Source organism: Phyllobates terribilis, unplaced genomic scaffold, assembly GCF_046119375.1.
Source record: "Phyllobates terribilis strain yellow unplaced genomic scaffold, ASM4611937v1 Scaffold_10__3_contigs__length_209671492, whole genome shotgun sequence".
Taxonomy (NCBI): Eukaryota; Metazoa; Chordata; class Amphibia; order Anura; family Dendrobatidae; genus Phyllobates; species Phyllobates terribilis.
The window spans coordinates 100,631,774-100,650,123 of record NW_027362770.1 but is presented as its reverse complement, the minus strand read 5'-3'; the positions used below and the strand labels follow the sequence as shown (position 1 = coordinate 100,650,123).

Here is an 18,350-nt window from a genome sequence, read left to right as displayed (position 1 = left end):
ATGTGGTCAGATGAGACCAAGAAAAAAATGTTTGGTATCAATTCCACACGCCGTGTTTGGATGAACAAGAAGGATGACTACAACCCCAAGAATACCATCCCAACTGTGAAGCATGGTGGGGGAAACATACTTTGGGGGTGCTTTTCTGCAAAGGGGACAGGACGACTGCACCATATTGAAAGGAGGATGGATGGAGTCATGTATTGCAAAATTTTAGCTAACAACCTCCTTCCCTCAATAAGTGCATTGAAGATGGGTCGTGGCTGGGTCTTCCAACATGACATTGACCCAAAACACACAGCCAGGGCAACTAAAGAGTAGCTCCATAAGAAGCATTTCAAGGTCCTGGAGTGGTCTAGCCAATCTGAAGACCTGAACCCAATAGAAAAAATCCTCCAGAGCATTCTAAAAGACTCATTGCCAGTTATCGCAAATGCTTGATTGCAGTTGTTGCTGCTAAGTGTAGCCCAACCAGTTATTTGGTTTAGGGGGCAATCACTTTTCCATTCAGAGCCCTATAGGTTTGGATTTCTTTTTACATTAATAATAGAGACCTGTATTTAAAAATTGCATTTTGTATTTACTTGTAATATCTTTGTCTAATATTTTAATTTGTTTTGTGATCTGAAACATTTAAGTGTGACAAACATGCAAAAGAATAAGAAATCAGGAAGGGGGCAAACACTTTTTCACACCACTGTATTTGAGGAAATTTTTTTTTTTTTTTTAATTTTAAAAGCTCAATTCTATGAAGCACCTGTGGGTTCAAGGTGCTCACCACACTTATAAATGAATTGTAGGGTGTAGTTTTCAAAATGGAATTACTTATGGGGGGGTCTCCCATGTTTAGTCATGTTTGTGGGAAAATTTTTACATTTAAATTTTTTCCTTCCCTATTGCTTTAATTCCTGTTAAGCGCCTAAAGTGTTGATAAACTTTTTTGAATGTGGTTTTGAGCACTTTTAGGGGGTGCAGATTTTAAAATGCTGTCACTTTGGGGTATTTTCTGTCACATACAGTGCCTTGTGAAAGTATTTGGCCCCCTTGAACATTTCTACCTTTTGCCACATTTCTGGCTTCAAACATAAAGATATAAAATTCTAATTTTTGGGGGAAGAATCAGCAACAAGTGGGACACAATCGTGAAGTGTAACGAAATTTATTGGATATTTTAAACTTTTTTAACAAATTAAAAACTGAAAATTGGGGCGTGCAATATTATTCGGCCCCTTTACTTTCAGTGCAGAAGTTCAGTGAGGATCTCTGAAGGATCCAATGTTGTCCTAAATGACTGGTAACGATAACTAGAATCCACCTGTCTGTAATCAAGTCTCCGTATAAATGCATCTGCTCTGTGATAGTCTCAGGGTTCTGTTTCAAGTGCAGAGAGCATCATGAAGACCAAGGAACACACCAGTCAGGTCTGAGTTTGGCGAAGTGTGGCTATAAAAAAAATCTTTTACTGAATACAGTTTCTTTTAGTTACAATTTTAATAACAGTATATTATTATTTATTTATGTAGCACCATTGATTCCATGGTGCTGTACATTAGAAGGTATAGGTTCCAGAATATCATCCTTAGATTATAATCTATGGGCTAGTGCCCCATGTTATAGCAAACTCTCATAATCATGAAATAAACAGAGAACATAGAGTTGGAGCTATTAATAAAATAATTACATTTTATTTCATTCACTAAAAATTATATTGCATGATTGATCACATATATATAGTACAGACCAAAAGTTTGGACACACCTTCTCATTTAAAGATTTTTCTGTATTTTCATGACTATGAAAATTGTACATTCACACTGAAGGCATCAAAACTATGAATTAACACATGTGGAATTATATACTTAACAAAAAAGTGTGAAACAACTGAAAATATGTCTTATATTCTAGGTTCTTCAAAGTAGCCACCTTTTGCTTTGATGACTGCTTTGCACACTCTTGGCATTCTCTGGATGAGCTTCAAGAGGTAGTCACCGGAAATGGTCTTCCAACAATCTTGAAGGAGTTCCCAGAGATGCTTAGCACTTGTTGGCCCTTTTGCCTTCACTCTGCGGTCCAGCTCACCCCAAACCATCTCGATTGGGTTCAGGTCTGGTGACTGTGGAGGCCAGGTCATCTGGCATAGCACCCCATCACTCTCCTTCTTGGACAAATAGCCCTTACACAGCCTGGAGGTGTGTTTGGGGTCATTGTCCTGTTGAAAAATAAATGATGGTCCAACTAAACACAAACCGGATGGAATAGCATGCCGCTGCAAGATGCTGTGGTAGCCATGCTGGTTCAGTATGCCTTCAATTTTGAATAAATCCCCAACAGTGTCACCAGCAAAGCACCATCACACCTCCTCCTCCATGCTTCACGGTGGGAACCAGGCATGTAGAGTCCATCCGTTCACCTTTTCTGCGTCGCACAAAGACACGGTGGTTGGAACCAAAGATCTCAAATTTAGACTCGTCAGACAAAAGAACAGATTTCCACTGGTCTAATGTCCATTCCTTGTGTTCTTTAGCCCAAACAAGTCTCTTCTGGTTGTTGCCTGTCCTTAGCAGTGGTTTCCTAGCAGCTATTTTACCATGAAGGCCTGCTGCACAAAGTCTCATCTTAACAGTTGTTGTAGAGATGTGTCTGTTGCTAGAACTCTGTGTGGCATTGACCTGGTCTCTAATCTGAGCTGCTGTTAACCTGCGATTTCTGAGGCTGGTGACTCGGATAAACTTATCCTCAGAAGCAGAGGTGACTCTTGGTCTTCCTTTCCTCTGGGCGGTCCTCATGTTAGTCAGTTTCTTTGTAGCGCTTTATGGTTTTTGCAACTGCACTTGGGGACACTTTCAAAGATTTCCCAATTTTTCGGACTGACTGACCTTCATTTCTTAAAGTAATGATGGGCACTCATTTTTCTTTACTTAGCTGCTTTTTTCTTGCCATAATACAAATTCTAACAGTCTATTCAGTAGGACTATCAGCTGTGTATCCAAAAGACTTCTGCACAACACAACTGATGGTCCCAACCCCATTTATAAGGCAAGAAATCCCACTTATTAAACCTGACAGGGCACACCTGTGAAGTGAAGACCATTTCCGGTGACTACCACTTGAAGCTCATCAAGAGAATACCAAGGTGGCTACTTTGATGAACCTAGAATATAAGACATATTTTCAGTTGTTTCACACTTTTTTGTTAAGTATATAATTCCACATGTGTTAATTCATAGTTTTGATGCCTTCAGTGTGAATGTACAATTTTCATAGTCATGAAAATACTGAAAAATCTTTAAATGAGAAGGTGTGTCCAAACTTTTGGTCTGTACTGTATATCTAACAAGAGAGGACGCTATGTAATAAAGACAGGGGGCTATAAATAATCCGATATGTAAGGGATGGTGCTATACATAACAAGAGAGGGCACTGTGTAATATATATATATATTTATATACCTATATACCTGCTATCAAAGCAACTTGGGCTTCCATAACACCTGATCGCCTCCATGCCACGCCACATTGATGCAGTAATTGATGCAAAAGGAGCCCCGACCAAGTATTGAGTACATTTACTGAACATACATTTCAGTAGGCCAACATTTTGGATTTTAAAAACATTTTTCAAGCTGTTGTTATAAAGTATTCTAATTTACTGAGATAATGACTTGTGTTTTCATTGGCTGTAAGCCATAATCATCAACATTAACAGAAATAAACACTTGAAATAGATCACTCTGCTTGTAATGACTCTATATAATATATGAGTTTCACTTTTTGTATTGAAGAACTGAAATAAATTAACTTTTTGATGATATTCTAATTTTGTGAGACGCACCTGTAGATCGGGTAGAGAAATAGAGTGGGATGGAGTAAAGATGGTGAGTTTGGTTTTGTCCACTTTGAGCTTTAGGAAGCATTATGAGTAGTGTTGAGCGAGTATGTTCTATTAACCCTTTCGCCGAGTATGTTCGGGCCGAGCTCCGAGTATTTACAGCCGCTCGGTGATATGGTTGAATCGCTCCCGTGTGCATAGTTTGCAACTGTTTGGCAGCTTTATTACATGTGAGGAATGTGTAAGAAATAGACATTCCTCCCATGTAATAAAACTGTCAAACAGTCGCAAATCATGCACACGGGAGCGATTTAACCATATCACCGAGCGGCTGTAAATACTCGGAGCTCGGCCCGAACATACTCGGCGAAAGGGTTAATAGAACATACTCGCTCAACACTAATGATGATGACCACTTTGGGATTCTGGACAGCCTAGAGGTGGCGTCTGGGCAATAGAGGTAAATCTAAGTGTTATCAGGGTATAAATGATATTGGAAGCCATGGGGCTTTATAAGTTGTCCCAGGCCAAGGGTATAGATTGAGAAGAGTAGGAGCCCCAGGACAGAGCCTTGAAGACACCGACAGAGAGTGGGCAAGATGAGGAAGTAGTGTGGGAGTGGGGGACGCTAAATGTAATGGAGAGGTATGAGGAGATTCAGGATAGGGCTAGATCTTTGATGCCAAGTGAAGAGAGGATCTGTTGTAGAAGGGTGTGTTTGACTGTGTCGAAAGCAGAGGACAGGTCTCAAAGGAGGAGTATAGAGTATTGTCTATTAGCTTTGGCGGTAAGTCGTTAGTAACTTTGGTTGAGGTGATGTCAGTGGTGGGGATGGAAGCCGGACTGTAGTTCTTGGATGAGAGGTGGGAGGAAAATTCAGGGTCGACGTGCTGCTCAATTGAATAGGAAGAGGCTTTCAAGCATTTTCTGAGCAATTTATAGGCATTTTTTTCAAACAGACGTACTCAAAACCGCCTGAAAAGGAAAATGTAGTGTGAACATATTCTTATAACTTCAGCCAAAGCAGAAAAAAAAATCCTGATAGAGAAAGGAATCAAATCTAAGAAAATGCGGATGGATTCTGCTCCAGGACTCACCTGATTTTCATAACCTATGCTATGGCTGTGTGCCCACGATGCGTTTTTTAAGCGTTTCCGCAGCGGCAATTCTGCTGCAGAAACACTTAAAAACGCTTGGTAGAAGGCCTGCCATGTTCCCCAATGATAATCTGCATGTGCTGTGCACATGCTGCGGAAATTTCTGCTGTGGATTATCATTGCGGAAAAAAACGCAGCACTACCAATTATTTTGCGGAAGAGCTGCGTTTTCGCCGCCATTGACTTGCATTGGAACGCATGGAATCCGCATCACTGCATCTGCAGATACGAAATCCATGCGTTTCAATGTGCGCATGGTACCCGGGTCTGGAGGAGAGGAGACTCTCCTTCGGACCCGGGTACCATAGAACCTGTGAAAAAAATAATAAAATAAAAAATAAATATTATACTTACCTTCTGATGGCCCCCGGAGTCTTTATTCGATGCGTCCTGACTTGCTGGCAACTCGCGGTGGACTGAAGGACCTGCGCTGACGTCAGTCATGTGACGGGTCACGTGACCGCTGACGTCAGCAGGTCCTTAAATCTACCGCGAGCTGCCGGCAAGTCAGGACGCATCGAATAAAGACACCGGGGGCCATCAGAAGGTAAGTATAATATTTATTTTTTACCATTCTTTCGGTCACAGTATATAAATATATGTGCCCACGTTGTGGACCTGAAGCATATTTTTTACGCTTCTCCCTGGCGGGAAAATCGCATGCGGATATTACATGCGGTTTTCCCGGCAGGTAGAAGCGTTTGTGAGGCGTCTTTGCATGCATTTCCGCATGCGGGTTATCAAGCACTTCTCCAAGCATCACTTGGAAAAGTGCTTGACAACTTGTTCAGAATGGTAAAAAATAAAAAAATAAACTTTATACTCACCTTCTGATGCATTCTCTGCCCCGTCCGGAGGCTTGAGCGGCTCACGCTGTTGTGTGCAGGACCTGCGGTGACGTCATTGTGTCATGCGGTGGGTCACATGACTCAATGACGTGGCAGGTCCTTCAGACAACAGCGCGACGGAGGGAAAACATCAGAAGATAAGTATAAACTTTATTTTATTCTTTTTTTTACAGGTTCTTTGGTACCCAGGTCTGGAGGAGAGTCTCCTCTCATCCAGACTTGGGTACCATCCGCACATTGATTCCGCTGCGCTTCCGCAAAATTAATGAACATGCTGCGGATTTTTGACCGCAGCATATACGCTGTGGAAAAATCTGCAGCATGGGCATTGACATTGCGGAATGCCATTGGGGACCATGGGGTGCGGATATACATGCGTTTTACAAGCGTTTACGCTGCGGAAATTCCCCAGCATATACGCTTGAAAAACGCTACGTGGGCATGCAGCCTAATGGTTTCAACAGATCCATGTGATTGTGTTCATAGTCACCCGGGCATAAGGACCTCTCCCCTCCCCCTTGACCCTTTGCCTTTTCTTTTCTTCTCTCTTTTCTTTTCTTTTTTCTTCTTATATGGGCCTAAGAAAATAAGTCTAAGAAAATGATGTTCGGTATATAAATAAGGGGAAAACAGTAAAGCTGCAAAGAAAGAGTGCAGTAACTTTATTCATAGGAGACTCTGCAATTGCTCCCTGCACCAGCAGATGGCGGTGTCGGTGTAGCTATAGATTACCAACACACCCACTTGGCTGACGGACCCAAGATGGTACATTCCAACTTCACCTTGAACAAAGAAAAACACTTTCTTCCATACACTTCACTAGTTTAATGAATATTATATTAAAAAACGTTCCCTATTATTGATTAATACACTAGGAATGAGCAGAATTTTATCTTCAGCCACCACCCCCCCTCCCTCCGATACCAGTTGGTCTGTCCTGAACCCGGAAGTGCTGAGGAAGAAGTTATTTGAAAGTGGAGTTTTGCCCTTTCTTCCGCCCTCACGTGTGAATGGATCGCCTGTTGCGCGCCTGCTCATGAATATGCAGCGTTTATGCTAATGAGGCCCGGTCAGCGTGCCCTGCAGGGGGAGGTGAGCGCTCAGAGGGCAGCGCCGAGCGCAGGACGTGCGGGGCCCGGACTCACAGCGGGGAAGCCGGCTACACTCGGCGGAAACACGCGGGATTATTAAAGCCAGAGCGGCCGGATAGTCAGCTGCCTAGGCCTCCGGGAGAGTGAGCCGGCGGCATGGATCCTCCGGTCGGCGGAGGCGGCTATGGAGGTTATGGAGGGGGTCCTCCCGCTCCCACCAAGAGCAGCAAGGAAAAGAAGAAGGTGAAGAACCCGGAGGAGGGAGGAGGAGGCGAGAAGTCCAAGAAATTTGTAAGTTTACCTGGGACTTAAAGAAGCACGCACTGATATGGGGGAACTCTGCTTAGAGGTGGGCGTCCTCCAGCCATGACTATGGACAGCAGGGGGCAGCCTAGCTCCAGGGTGGTCGCCCATCCATCCGCTGCTTGTCCTGTGCCACCTATAGTGCCCAAAACTTCTCCCCCCCCCCCCCCCCCATAGATGTCACTGGAAACTACTATGGAGGGTTAGGTCCTACACGGGGGTCTCTACTGGGGTAAGTGGGGGCTGTGTACAGAGCTGACACATGTCGCCTGCACAAACACACCCCTCTGAAGGTTCTGGTCCCCCCAAATACCCACTTCTATTACCCCCTTATAGAGTAGCAATTCTCTCAGTGCCCCCTATAAAGTAATTCTACTCTACTGCCCCTTTTAGGAGCAATAATTAACTTTATCGGGTCATATTGTCCCGAGCCCCCTTATAAAGCAACAATGCCCCAAGAAAACCATTCATAATAACCTGAGACCCCCCCCCCCCCAGAAAGAAGGTGCCTCTCCCTCTGCCCCCCAAAAAGTATTACTGCCCCCAGTGTGCCTACTTAAAATAATATTGCTTCAGGAAAAGCCACTTGCCCACCCGCAGGACCCGATGAGCCCCTCAGCCGAGTCATGGTCTTTATTTAGTAGCCGTCTCAGTGGCTGGTTACTGTCGTCTGGTCCGTGCCCCCCGTCTCTATAGGCTGCCGGTCTATAGTGACCCGTGCCTTAGAAGACGGTGCCCGGTACAGCAGGCGGCTCAGGGGTCTCAGCGCCAGCATGGATTGTCCCTGTATCAGTGTCCCGGGGCTCACGTCCGCAGCAAGTCACGAGCCGCACATCTGTGGCCTGGGGACTCCTGCTCTATACTAACCATTGATACGTTTGTGGGAAATGAGACCTGGCCTCACTGGTTGCTGTGGATGATTTCCAGTTTCTGCTAAATCTTGTCCCATTGAGGGAAAATTCCTGACCTGTGGGCAGTGGTGTCACACGGGGGGTACTGCGTACGCAGGACGGTTCTCGTCTCCTCCATGACTTTGGATGAGTTGAGTTTCTCTTATAGGACCCCACTGATCGGTAGGTAGAGGCTGCGGGGGCTTCTGGAAGTTGCAGCGGATGGCAGGAGACCCCTGCGCAAGAGACACCAATCAATAGAAGTCATCTTGTGAACAAAAAGTATTGTGAAAAAGTTGCGTCATGTGACGTGGTGGCACTGAGAGTGGGGGTTTTGACACTGACTGTTTGGCTGATCTGTGTGTATAATTACTGCCTATTGATGGGGGCTTGCGCTGGCAGGATACCTTGCTTCAGGCCATAGAGAGCCCCTCTAAGTGCTCCTCACCTTCGTGTTGTCACCTGTCTGTATATACTGTATATAACCAGCAGAAAACTTCTGCTTGAGTGATCATGGCCGCAGGGGGCGTCCAACCCCACCACTGTGCTGCTTCTATCTAAGAAGGAGGAAGGAGCCCTAGAACACATTTCCTGTCATACCGGGGTTGTGTAAGGGTGGCTTCCATAATCTGTACCCCCACGGTATCTCATACAGCCAACCCGTGCACTGACCGAGGGCAAAACCCCCGAACAGTTGGCTGTCAGAGAAGCCTCTGTAGTTCTGGAGGAGTCTGGTTTAGAGCATATGCAGATGACCATAGAGAATCGGTCTGATTATACTAATCGCACTCTGATCAGAGCTAGACCAGAGTGTGAGCTTAGTGTGATAAGATTCTCTCGGATGAGGAGAAGATAGAGTAAAAAAAATCTCCATCTTCTCCATTCTGTGGAAATTGGACTGCACTCAGATGTCATCACTCACTGTCAAGAGTTCCTAGACTGGAGTGTGTGCGCTCTCGCCTCTGCTGCACCATTCACTGCCCATTACTACCTGATTAGTTTAAGGGAATAAAAAGCGATTTTTGCACAGTGGATTAAAATGGGTATGTGCTCAGATTAAGTTGTGTGTTGGGGGTGACAGATTCCCTTTAAGGCCGGTTCACATTAGCGTGTAGCATCGGATGTGATATGCTAATGACACTCGGCTCCAGCTCTGCTGCGAGCGTGATCCGAGTGTCCTACTACTGTACTCCCACCCTTTTGCATGGGAGAATCGCAGCACAGCTGCGGAGGAGACGGAGAAAGTAATTTCTCCATCTCATCCATTGCTGGTATCCTGGGATGACATCTGAGTGCAGTCTGATGTTTCGCACTCACCCATAGACTTGTATGGGTGCGTGTGAGACAATTCTCAGATGCAATCGCAGGATTTTGCGTTTTTCTCGCAGATGTGAGCTGCCCCATAGAGTAACACTAGTCCTAAGAGACCTGCTGATGTGTGTGTGTGTGTGTGTGCCACCCAGCTCTTCCCTGACCGATGACCTTGGGGGTGAAGGATCGGGCAGCTGGAATATCAATTCTTGAGTGTTCTTACACATGAACCCTCAGTTGAGCATACGTGTGTACAGGCGAGTCTGCGGAGTAAAGGTTCGCTCTGCCAATTGTTATCTTCTGTACTCAGCCACCTTATAGAGCTTGCACCAAGTTTGGAAGCAATTCCCTACCCTATCCATAGGATAGAGGATAACTCCCCGGCCACTGGGACCCCCACGGATACCAAACACCAGGTTGATCACATGCACCTTTGCTCCACCATCTATACCCGCGTCGTTGATTTGTCCGGCCACGGCCAATCAGCGATGCCGGATTTCAGAAAAAGATGGTGGCCGTCAGCGGCGATGCAGCAGGGAGATGACCGGCGGCCGACAGCGACCAATCAGCATTATTGCCGCCAAATTTAAACACCGCTTTGCTGATTGGTCGCGGTCGCGACTAATCAGCGATTTTGGCGCCAAATTTAATCACGCTCTCCAGTCCTCAGTAACACGGTCCGCTGATTGGTCGCGGCCGCCGCCTGCGACCAATCACAGATATTGCCGCCAAATTTAAACACCGCTTTGCTGATTGGTCGCGGTTGCCGGCAACCACGACCAATCAGCGATTTTTGGCGCCAAATTTAAACACCGCTTTGCTAATTGCACCCGTTCAGCCACATATTCTAGAATACCTGATGCGTTGGAATCGGGCCACCATCTAGTTCCTAATAGGAGTGCCAAAGCCAGCTGAAGGCTGGGGATGGCTTTCTCCTACGGTCCCATTAAGAATGAATGGGGCAGAGGTGCAAATGATTGACTGATTCCATTCACACGGCTTTTCAGAGCCCTTGTTCTCCAGATCTGGGGAGGTCCTAGTGGTCGGACCCCGGCAATAAGGAATATCCATAGAATAGAGAAATAACTTCCAAATTTGATTTAGCCCCATTATCACTTCTTTTAGTAGCGGGTGATGTAATTTGCATTTAGCGCACCTCCTTAAGGCTCCTTTTGAATGTTCAGGATCTGATAAGGGTTTTGGGGAACTGACAATCCACATCCAATGCTTGTAAAATTCTGTTTTTACACCCTCATTTACATGCACCAGGAAAAAAATCCACAGATTTTTGTCCGTGCTGTGGAAAAAAAATCTCATAGCCCGTTCTCCTCTTGGAATAGCCCATGACGCGGTTCTGCGGATTTGCCCTGATGCTATATACTCATTGTATCGAACTGATGGAGCGAACCCCATTAGTCGTCCAGAGATTGGATGGAGCTGCAGGTAACGTGCTTGTTAGCTGCTCCATCCAAAGTCCCCCCGCTCTGGCAATCGAGGGTCTCAGCAGTCCAGTCCCCACCAATATTATGGCTATATAATCCATCCTGAAGAAGCAATAAGCAAAATGTATATATTGTATTCTGCTTAGTGCTGGGCCTGAGGGAGTGATGCATAACACAGCCATTCACATACCCCAAAAAGAGAATCCCTGTGCTGTGCACTGCCCCCCAGAGCTTCCAGAAGGCATTACACACTGTTGGCTTTACTTACCAGTGGGTGCAGTTACCTTGCAGGAGATATGCCCTCACTTTTATTACTGATGTGATGGGCAGGAGGGGACTGAGGGAAAAATGGTTTGGGATAAATGCCAGTTGTTACGTTCCAAAAATAGAGCAAGCGATGGCAGCAAGAGATGCCCAGTAATGAGTGGTTTGTGCTCAGGGAACCGGTTCTTCTAGTTTCCCACACTTGATATGTTTAAAGACTGGCTTGTAGTTAATGGGAAGTGCTGACTCCACGGTCTTAGGGTTGTGGTATTACGATGTTCTCAGTAAGGGCCATGTTACATTTCTTCTTCTTGCCACATCAACCAAGAAGGAAAACTCATGGGATCATGGAAATCATAGGATGATAGATTTTAAAACCATCTTTATTTATTGAGTATGAGCACCATGCACAGAAATCCCTGCACTTGCATGTCTTGGTTGCTATCAATTAAGTCATTAATGATTTTCTGGGGAATGTTTTGCCACACTGAAAGCAATTGGGCCACAAATCATCAAGAGCCGCTGTTGGCAGCTCCAATTGCAATTTTTGACAAATGATGTGCACGATGGTAGACGCCTCTGGAGCCGTTGCAGACCCTGATGGCATGTTTAGGCCATGCAGGAGCTCACAGTAGCTTGAGCAACACGCACCCTGGCATTATCATTCTGAAAAACCAGTTCTAGGACATTTTGGAGAAATGTCTCTACCACTGGTGCCATAACAAATCAATGTAATGCAGAGCTCTTAGTGTCTACCTGTAATGAAGACTAGAGACTTGCAGTTACTGTACATTATGCCCCCCAGGATTAGGACCATTGTGATGTTCCCTTGTAAAGGTCTCTTCTAGGAGTAGCCCACGTGGTCTGGAGGCTGGAATCTTCCTTTTGGCTGGGATGCAATGATAGCCAAGATTACAGGGCTGTTGAGTTGGATCCCATCTATCACTTGTTTATGGCATTGCGTATATACCACAGATCTGTATAATTGGATATTGCCCACATAAGCATATGAGGCTAGTAGTTCAAGCTGGGCACTTGTGACAAGTCTGGGCATTGAGGATTGTATATGGACTGTGAGACATGGACATGTGGATTCAGCCTAATTTTTTTTTTTTTTAGGATTAGTATCCATTGTTTTTAATTTATACAGGGTTCTGATTTGATTCTGGAGTTGTCCAGTAATGGAAATCCCTCCTAAAGGAGTAGGCTACTACTGCAACAACTCCTTCTTAATTGATCTAGTCTCCTGTGTAAAACAGCAGCTTGTACTCCCCTCTGGTGTCGGCACCGCTCCAGCAATGTCAGTGCCAGCTTTCCGGGGTCTCACGTGATGTCTCATGAGATGTTTTTATGCCACATGAGCCTTGCAGCCATTCAGCATCCGCTTCCCTCACTTCCTCTGGAAGTGACTGATATTCGGAGGAAGTCAGAGAGAAGATGCAGCTTTCACTAATTCCAGGTGCACGTTTAATCCAAAGGAAGTGAGAGTGAAGTTTTGTGGAGGAGATGAATGGAGCACGCGCGTCATGTTTACCCGGTTGCTCCGATCTAACGGTTAACAGTAATCCAGTTGATGAGTGATAAGTTATGCAGACTGGAATACCCAGAATTTTTTTTAAAAGCAATTTGGTGAATTTGTTGACTGATGTAAATTTAATGCATCTATAGTAAGTGCAATTTTTTTATTTATTTTTTAAATTAGTGAGATAGTGTTGGGCCCCGATCATCACGCTAGTTTTGATGAGGGGGGCATGCGTGAGGCACATGCCTGTTAATGACTCGAGCTTGTGCCTCTGTGCTCCTCGCCACTAATCATACTCCAGCCAGGGACTATAGGAAGACTTCTGGGGTAAGGAACGCCACACGTCATGCATGAGACGAGATGTGGTGTCTCGCCCACCCCTACCTCACACCCTCAGCTCTGCCAATATGGCGAGAAAACTACTAAAGTCGTAACATTTTTATACTTGTCTGCATTGTGCAAACATTTTGTAATTTAAAAAAAAAAAAAAAAAAAAAATCGATTTACGCCAGAGTAACCACTGTAATCGGGCCTTACTCCCTGCCTTAAAGGGAATCTGTCAATAAAATGAACCCCTGTAGGCTGTGTGCCATGATGAGTTATAGTGAGTTTTTGACCCTGCAAATTTTCTCTGCATCAAAAACCCAGCATCTTACAGTTCCAGCAAAGTGGAAGGGGTTTGTAGAAATCTCTTGCCCACTGAGTTTTTTTTTTTTTTTTTTACTTTAATCCGCATAAACTGAAGTGCGGTGCTTGTTTCAAATCCGCAGCATGGTAATTTCTCTTGCAGGGACGCTTTTATTTGCAGCTTTTTCCTCACATTTGCATTAGATGTCGAAAATCCACAGGTAAAAAAGCTCACATGCATTTTTTTTTTTAGGGTGTTTTTATGGTGGAAAATTTTTTAAAACAATGCCTGTAATCCGCACATGACTGTATCAAAGTTTTGTTGAAGCCAAATACCAGAAAGTATTACAAATAAAGTAGCTTATTTTAAAACATGATATACTAGAGAGACAAAAAACTCATAGATAAAAAACGCATGTAAAAAAAATGCACAAATCATAGTGAAAAATTGCAAATAGCCCAATTTACTTAATAAAATCTGCAAAATGAAAAACTCGTCAAAAGCTCAATATAGCCTTCAACTGCACATATTGGCATGTAGGTCTGTAAAAAGTAAATCCAATGACTCTTATCTTCTATCTGTTGCTGCATTACCGTATAATTAACATTTTCACTCATATGCAAATGACACATTAAGTGCTCAGGTCCTGTCAAAGCACTTAGAGGGAATTGGTCATGGGAAAAAACACTATTATTCTGCAGTTAATCTGCAGGTAATAAATAGTTTTCTGAATGTGTAAGAAGTGAGCTGTGGCTGTAACCAGGGCTGTGGAGTCGGTAAGCCCAACCTCCAACTCCTCAATTTCCATGACACCGACTCCCTCATACACGGCTCCTGTTTAAGTGATAAATTACTGTAGCACAGATTCATCTCAGCTAAAAGTCTAGACCCTTAGATCAGGAATAGGACAGACATTTATAGGACATTTCACAACTTTCCCAAATTCTTATGAAAAAATATTCCCCACAAACTGCATTGAACTACTGTACCCAATTTATTATATACTGCTCAAAAAAATAAAGGGAACACTCAAATAACACATCCTAGATCTGAATGAATGAAATATTCTCATTGAATACTTTGTTCTGTACAAAGTTGAATGTGCTGACAACAAAATCACACAAAAATCATCAATGGAAATCAAATTTATTAATCAATGGAGGCCTGGATTTGGAGTCACCCCCAAAATTAAAGTGGAAAAACACACTAAAGGCTGATCCAACGTTGATGTAATGTCCTTAAAACAAGTCAAGATGAGGCTCAGTATTGTGTGTGGCCTCCACGTGCCTGTATGACCTCCCTACAACGCCTGGGCATGCTCCTGATGAGGTTGCAGATGGTCTCCTGTGGGATCTCCTCCCAGACCTGAACTAAAGCATCCGCCAACTCCTGGACAGTCTGTGGTGCAACGTGACGTTGGTGGATGTAGCGCGACATGATGTCCCAGATGTGCTCAATCGGATTCAGGTCTGGGGAACGGGGGGGCCAGTCCATAGCTTCAATGCCTTCATCTTGCAGGAACTGCTGACACACTCCAGCCACATGAGGTCTGGCATTGTCCTGCATTAGGAGGAACCCAGGGCCAACCGCACCAGCATATGGTCTCACAAGGGGTCTGATGATCTCATCTCTGTACCTAATGGCAGTCAGGCTACCTCTGGTGAGCACATGGAGGGCTGTGCGGACCTCCAAAGAAATGCCACCCCACACCATTACTGACCCACTGCCAAACCGGTCATGCTGAAGGATGTTGCAGGCAGCACATCACTCTCCACGGCGTCTCCAGACTCTGTCATGTCTGTCACATGTGCTCAGTGTGAACCTGCTTTCATTTGTGAAGAGCACAGGGCACCAGTGGCGACTTTACCAATCTCGGTGTTCTGTGGCAAATGCCAAGCATCCTGCATGGTGTTGAGCTGTGAGCACAACCCCCATCTGTGGATGTCGGGCCCTCATACCACCCTAATGGAGTCAGTTTCTAACCGTTTGTGCAGACGCATGCACATTTGTGGCCTGCTGGAGGTCATTTTGCAGGGCTCTGGCAGTGCTCCTCCTGTTCCTCCTTCAACAAAGGCGGAGGTAGTGGTCCTGCTGCTGGGTTGTTGCCCTCCTACGTCCCCCTCCACGTCTCCTGGTGTACTAGCGTGTCTCCTGGTAGCGCCTCCAGCCTCTGGACACTATGCTGACAGACACAGCAAACCTTCTTGCCACAGCACGCATTGATGTGCCATCCTGGATGAGCTGCACTACCTGAGCAACTTCAGTGGATTGTAGAGTCCGTCTCATGCTACCACGAGTGTGAAAGCGCAACCAACATTCAAGTGACCAAAACATCAGTTAGAAAGCATTGGTACTGAGATGTGGTCTGTGGTCTCCACCTGCAGTACCACTCCTTTATTGAGGGTGTCTTGATAATTGCCAATAATTTCCATCTATTGTCTATTCCATTTGCGCAACAGCATGTGAAATTGATGGTCAATCAGTGTTGCTTCCTAAGTGGACAGTTTGATTTCACAGAAGTTTGATTTACTTGGAGTTATATTCTGTTGTTTAAGTGTTCCCTTTTTTTTTTTGAGCAGTGTATATTTTAGGAGTTGGAGTCGGTCCATTTTATACCGACTCCACCGCCCTGGCTGTAACCACACCCTGGCACTGACTGACAGCCGGCTCAGCACTGGTGCACTGTAGAGCCAGCTGCTTTTCTGACTGAAAGCTGGAGGTTTCTGTGAGTAATGATTAATTTCTTCCCGGTAGCTGAGCTTTCTGAGCGGGGGCTGTAGGTTATAGCATTTTTTCACATAACTGGTTCCCTTTAAGGAACCACTGCCTCGTCAGCACCACCTCTTTAGCTTGATTAATAGCTCACTATCTGATTCCCTTGTCTGGTAAGAGACCAGTGCTGGGCAGGGAAACCACTTCGGGACACCGAATGCCTCAACCTCATTTGTATATGAAGTAAAACACTTATTATTCAGGAATGCAGCAACAGATAAAAGAAAATAAGGTGTCAATGGATTTACATTTTGAAGACATGCATGGCCATACGTATGATTTGGGTTGGGGGGGGGGGGGGGTGGTTCATCTTACTGACAGATTCCCTCTAAAGCACAACTCCAGCAAAACTCATGGATTCATTCATCCCACAAGCCCCTTCATGTAGTAAAGTTCGTACGGATTTATTATTTGACCTCAAATTCTTCAAGTGTGGTGACTGTATGGAGTCTGAGCACTGCACCGCCATGATGAAAGAATGCGCATTATCTCGGCTTGAAACTTGTCCAAAAAGGCAATTTGACCTATTTTGTGATTTGCCGGCCAGAATGTAAGAATGGGCTCTGCCTGCAGGTCAGTGCTGGGGAATTTGGGTTATTGTCTCAGCTCCTCTGATATTGGGGAATTATTAGTTTTTATGGCTCCACATAGCAGCGTTCTAGGTAGATAAAATCAAGTCACTATGGTGGCTAAAAAATTAGTCCAGGTGACTTCATTTAGTGCGTGAAGCTTATACTTTTACTAGAATAGCACATGAGGTGAGAGGGACAGGGGGGTTTGGGGTTATGGCCCTGCTGGGGCTATTTAATGAGGAGGGGGCTTCTGTGACTACTCTGGAAGTGATAAGGACCTGCTGGGGCTATTGGGTGAGGAGGGGGCTTCTATGACTACTCTGGAAGTGATAAGGACCTGCTGGGGCTATTGGGTGAGGAGGGGGCTTCTATGACTACTCTGGAAGTGATAAGGACCTGCTGGGGCTATTGGGTGAGGAGGGGGCTTCTATGACTACTCTGGAAGTCATAAGGACCTGCTGGGGCTATTGGGTGAGGAGGGGGCTTCTATGACTACTCTGGAAGTCATAAGGACCTGCTGGGGCTATTGGGTGAGGAGGGGGCTTCTATGACTACTCTGGAAGTGATAAGGACCAGCTGGGGCTATTGGGTGGGGAGGGGGCTTCTATGACTACTCTGGAAGTGATAAGGACCTGCTGGGGCTATTGGGTGGGGAGGGGGCTTCTATGACTACTCTGGAAGTCATAAGGACCTGCTGGGGCTATTGGGTGAGGAGGGGGCTTCTATGACTACTCTGCAAGTGATAAGGACCTGCTGGGGCTATTGGGTGAGGAGGGGGCTTCTACGACTACTCTGGAAGTGATAAGGACCTGCTGGGGCTATTGAGTGAGGAGGGGGCTTCTACGACTACTCTGGAAGTGATAAGGACCTGCTGGGGCTATTGGGTGAGGAGGGGGCTTCTACGACTACTCTGGAAGTGATAAGGACCTGCTGGGGCTGTTGGGTGAGGAGGGGGCTTCTATGACTACTCTGGAAGTGATAAGGACCTGCTGGGGCTGTTGGGTGAGGAGGGGGCTTCTATGACTACTACAGTCATGTTTTTGGCTGTAGTTACAGTAAGGATCTGCTGACACCTTCCTTTTTTTTACGTGGAAAATTGAACATGGTTTTCCAGAGAAATTCACATTAGAAATCCATGCGATTTCTTTTTTCACTTCTTTTAAAGCATTTTTCTTTTTTCACTTTTTTTTATCCTTTTTTACATTGTCGCTCTGAGCGCTTTCACGGGGAATGTTCATGAAAGAAGTGGCATGTCGTCATTTTTCTGTTGCACAAATTTTGTAAAAACAAAATCGCTGTCAGAGCTGGAGCGTCTTCCCATTCTAATCGATAGGATGCTTGTTCATGAAGGGTTTTGAAGGTGTGTGGTTTTTTTTAAGCAAATATATTGTGGAGCAAAACATATTAAAAAAATAAATTGGTCTGTATGAATGTTCCCTGTAACTATAAAAAACTCATTTGTGGTTGCAGTGCTGACCCCCCACCCTAGATCTGGGTAACGCTGTGAGTCCGGTACTCCGTTTCCTGAAGTCAATGGGCCACGTATAGCGCGATGTGAGAGCGTTCCACAATAGTATTCGGACAAGAAAAAAGTTTCTTTGAGCTAAATACATTAGTGCACTTTTTCTTGCTTTTTTTCTGGTCCTGAAAGTTTGCTACTTTGTATCAGAATATGTAGACAACGAAGAAACAGCAGAGCACTGTATTCACTTTCTCCATCAG

The 18,350-nt window shown here is 45.1% G+C and overlaps 1 protein-coding gene across 3 annotated transcripts in view; it reads left to right on the top strand.

Annotated features, from left to right (window-relative positions):
- Window positions 1-6,764: 6,764 nt before the first annotated feature.
- Window positions 6,765-18,350, top strand: part of DIAPH1 (diaphanous related formin 1) — a 244,228-nt gene continuing 232,642 nt past the window's right edge. For all 3 annotated transcript variants that reach the window (XM_073649668.1, XM_073649667.1, XM_073649669.1), the window contains exon 1: window positions 6,765-7,215. In XM_073649668.1, coding sequence (XP_073505769.1) covers window positions 7,081-7,215 — 135 coding nt within the window. In that variant the 5' untranslated portion in view covers window positions 6,765-7,080. The remainder of the gene's footprint in view (window positions 7,216-18,350) is intronic.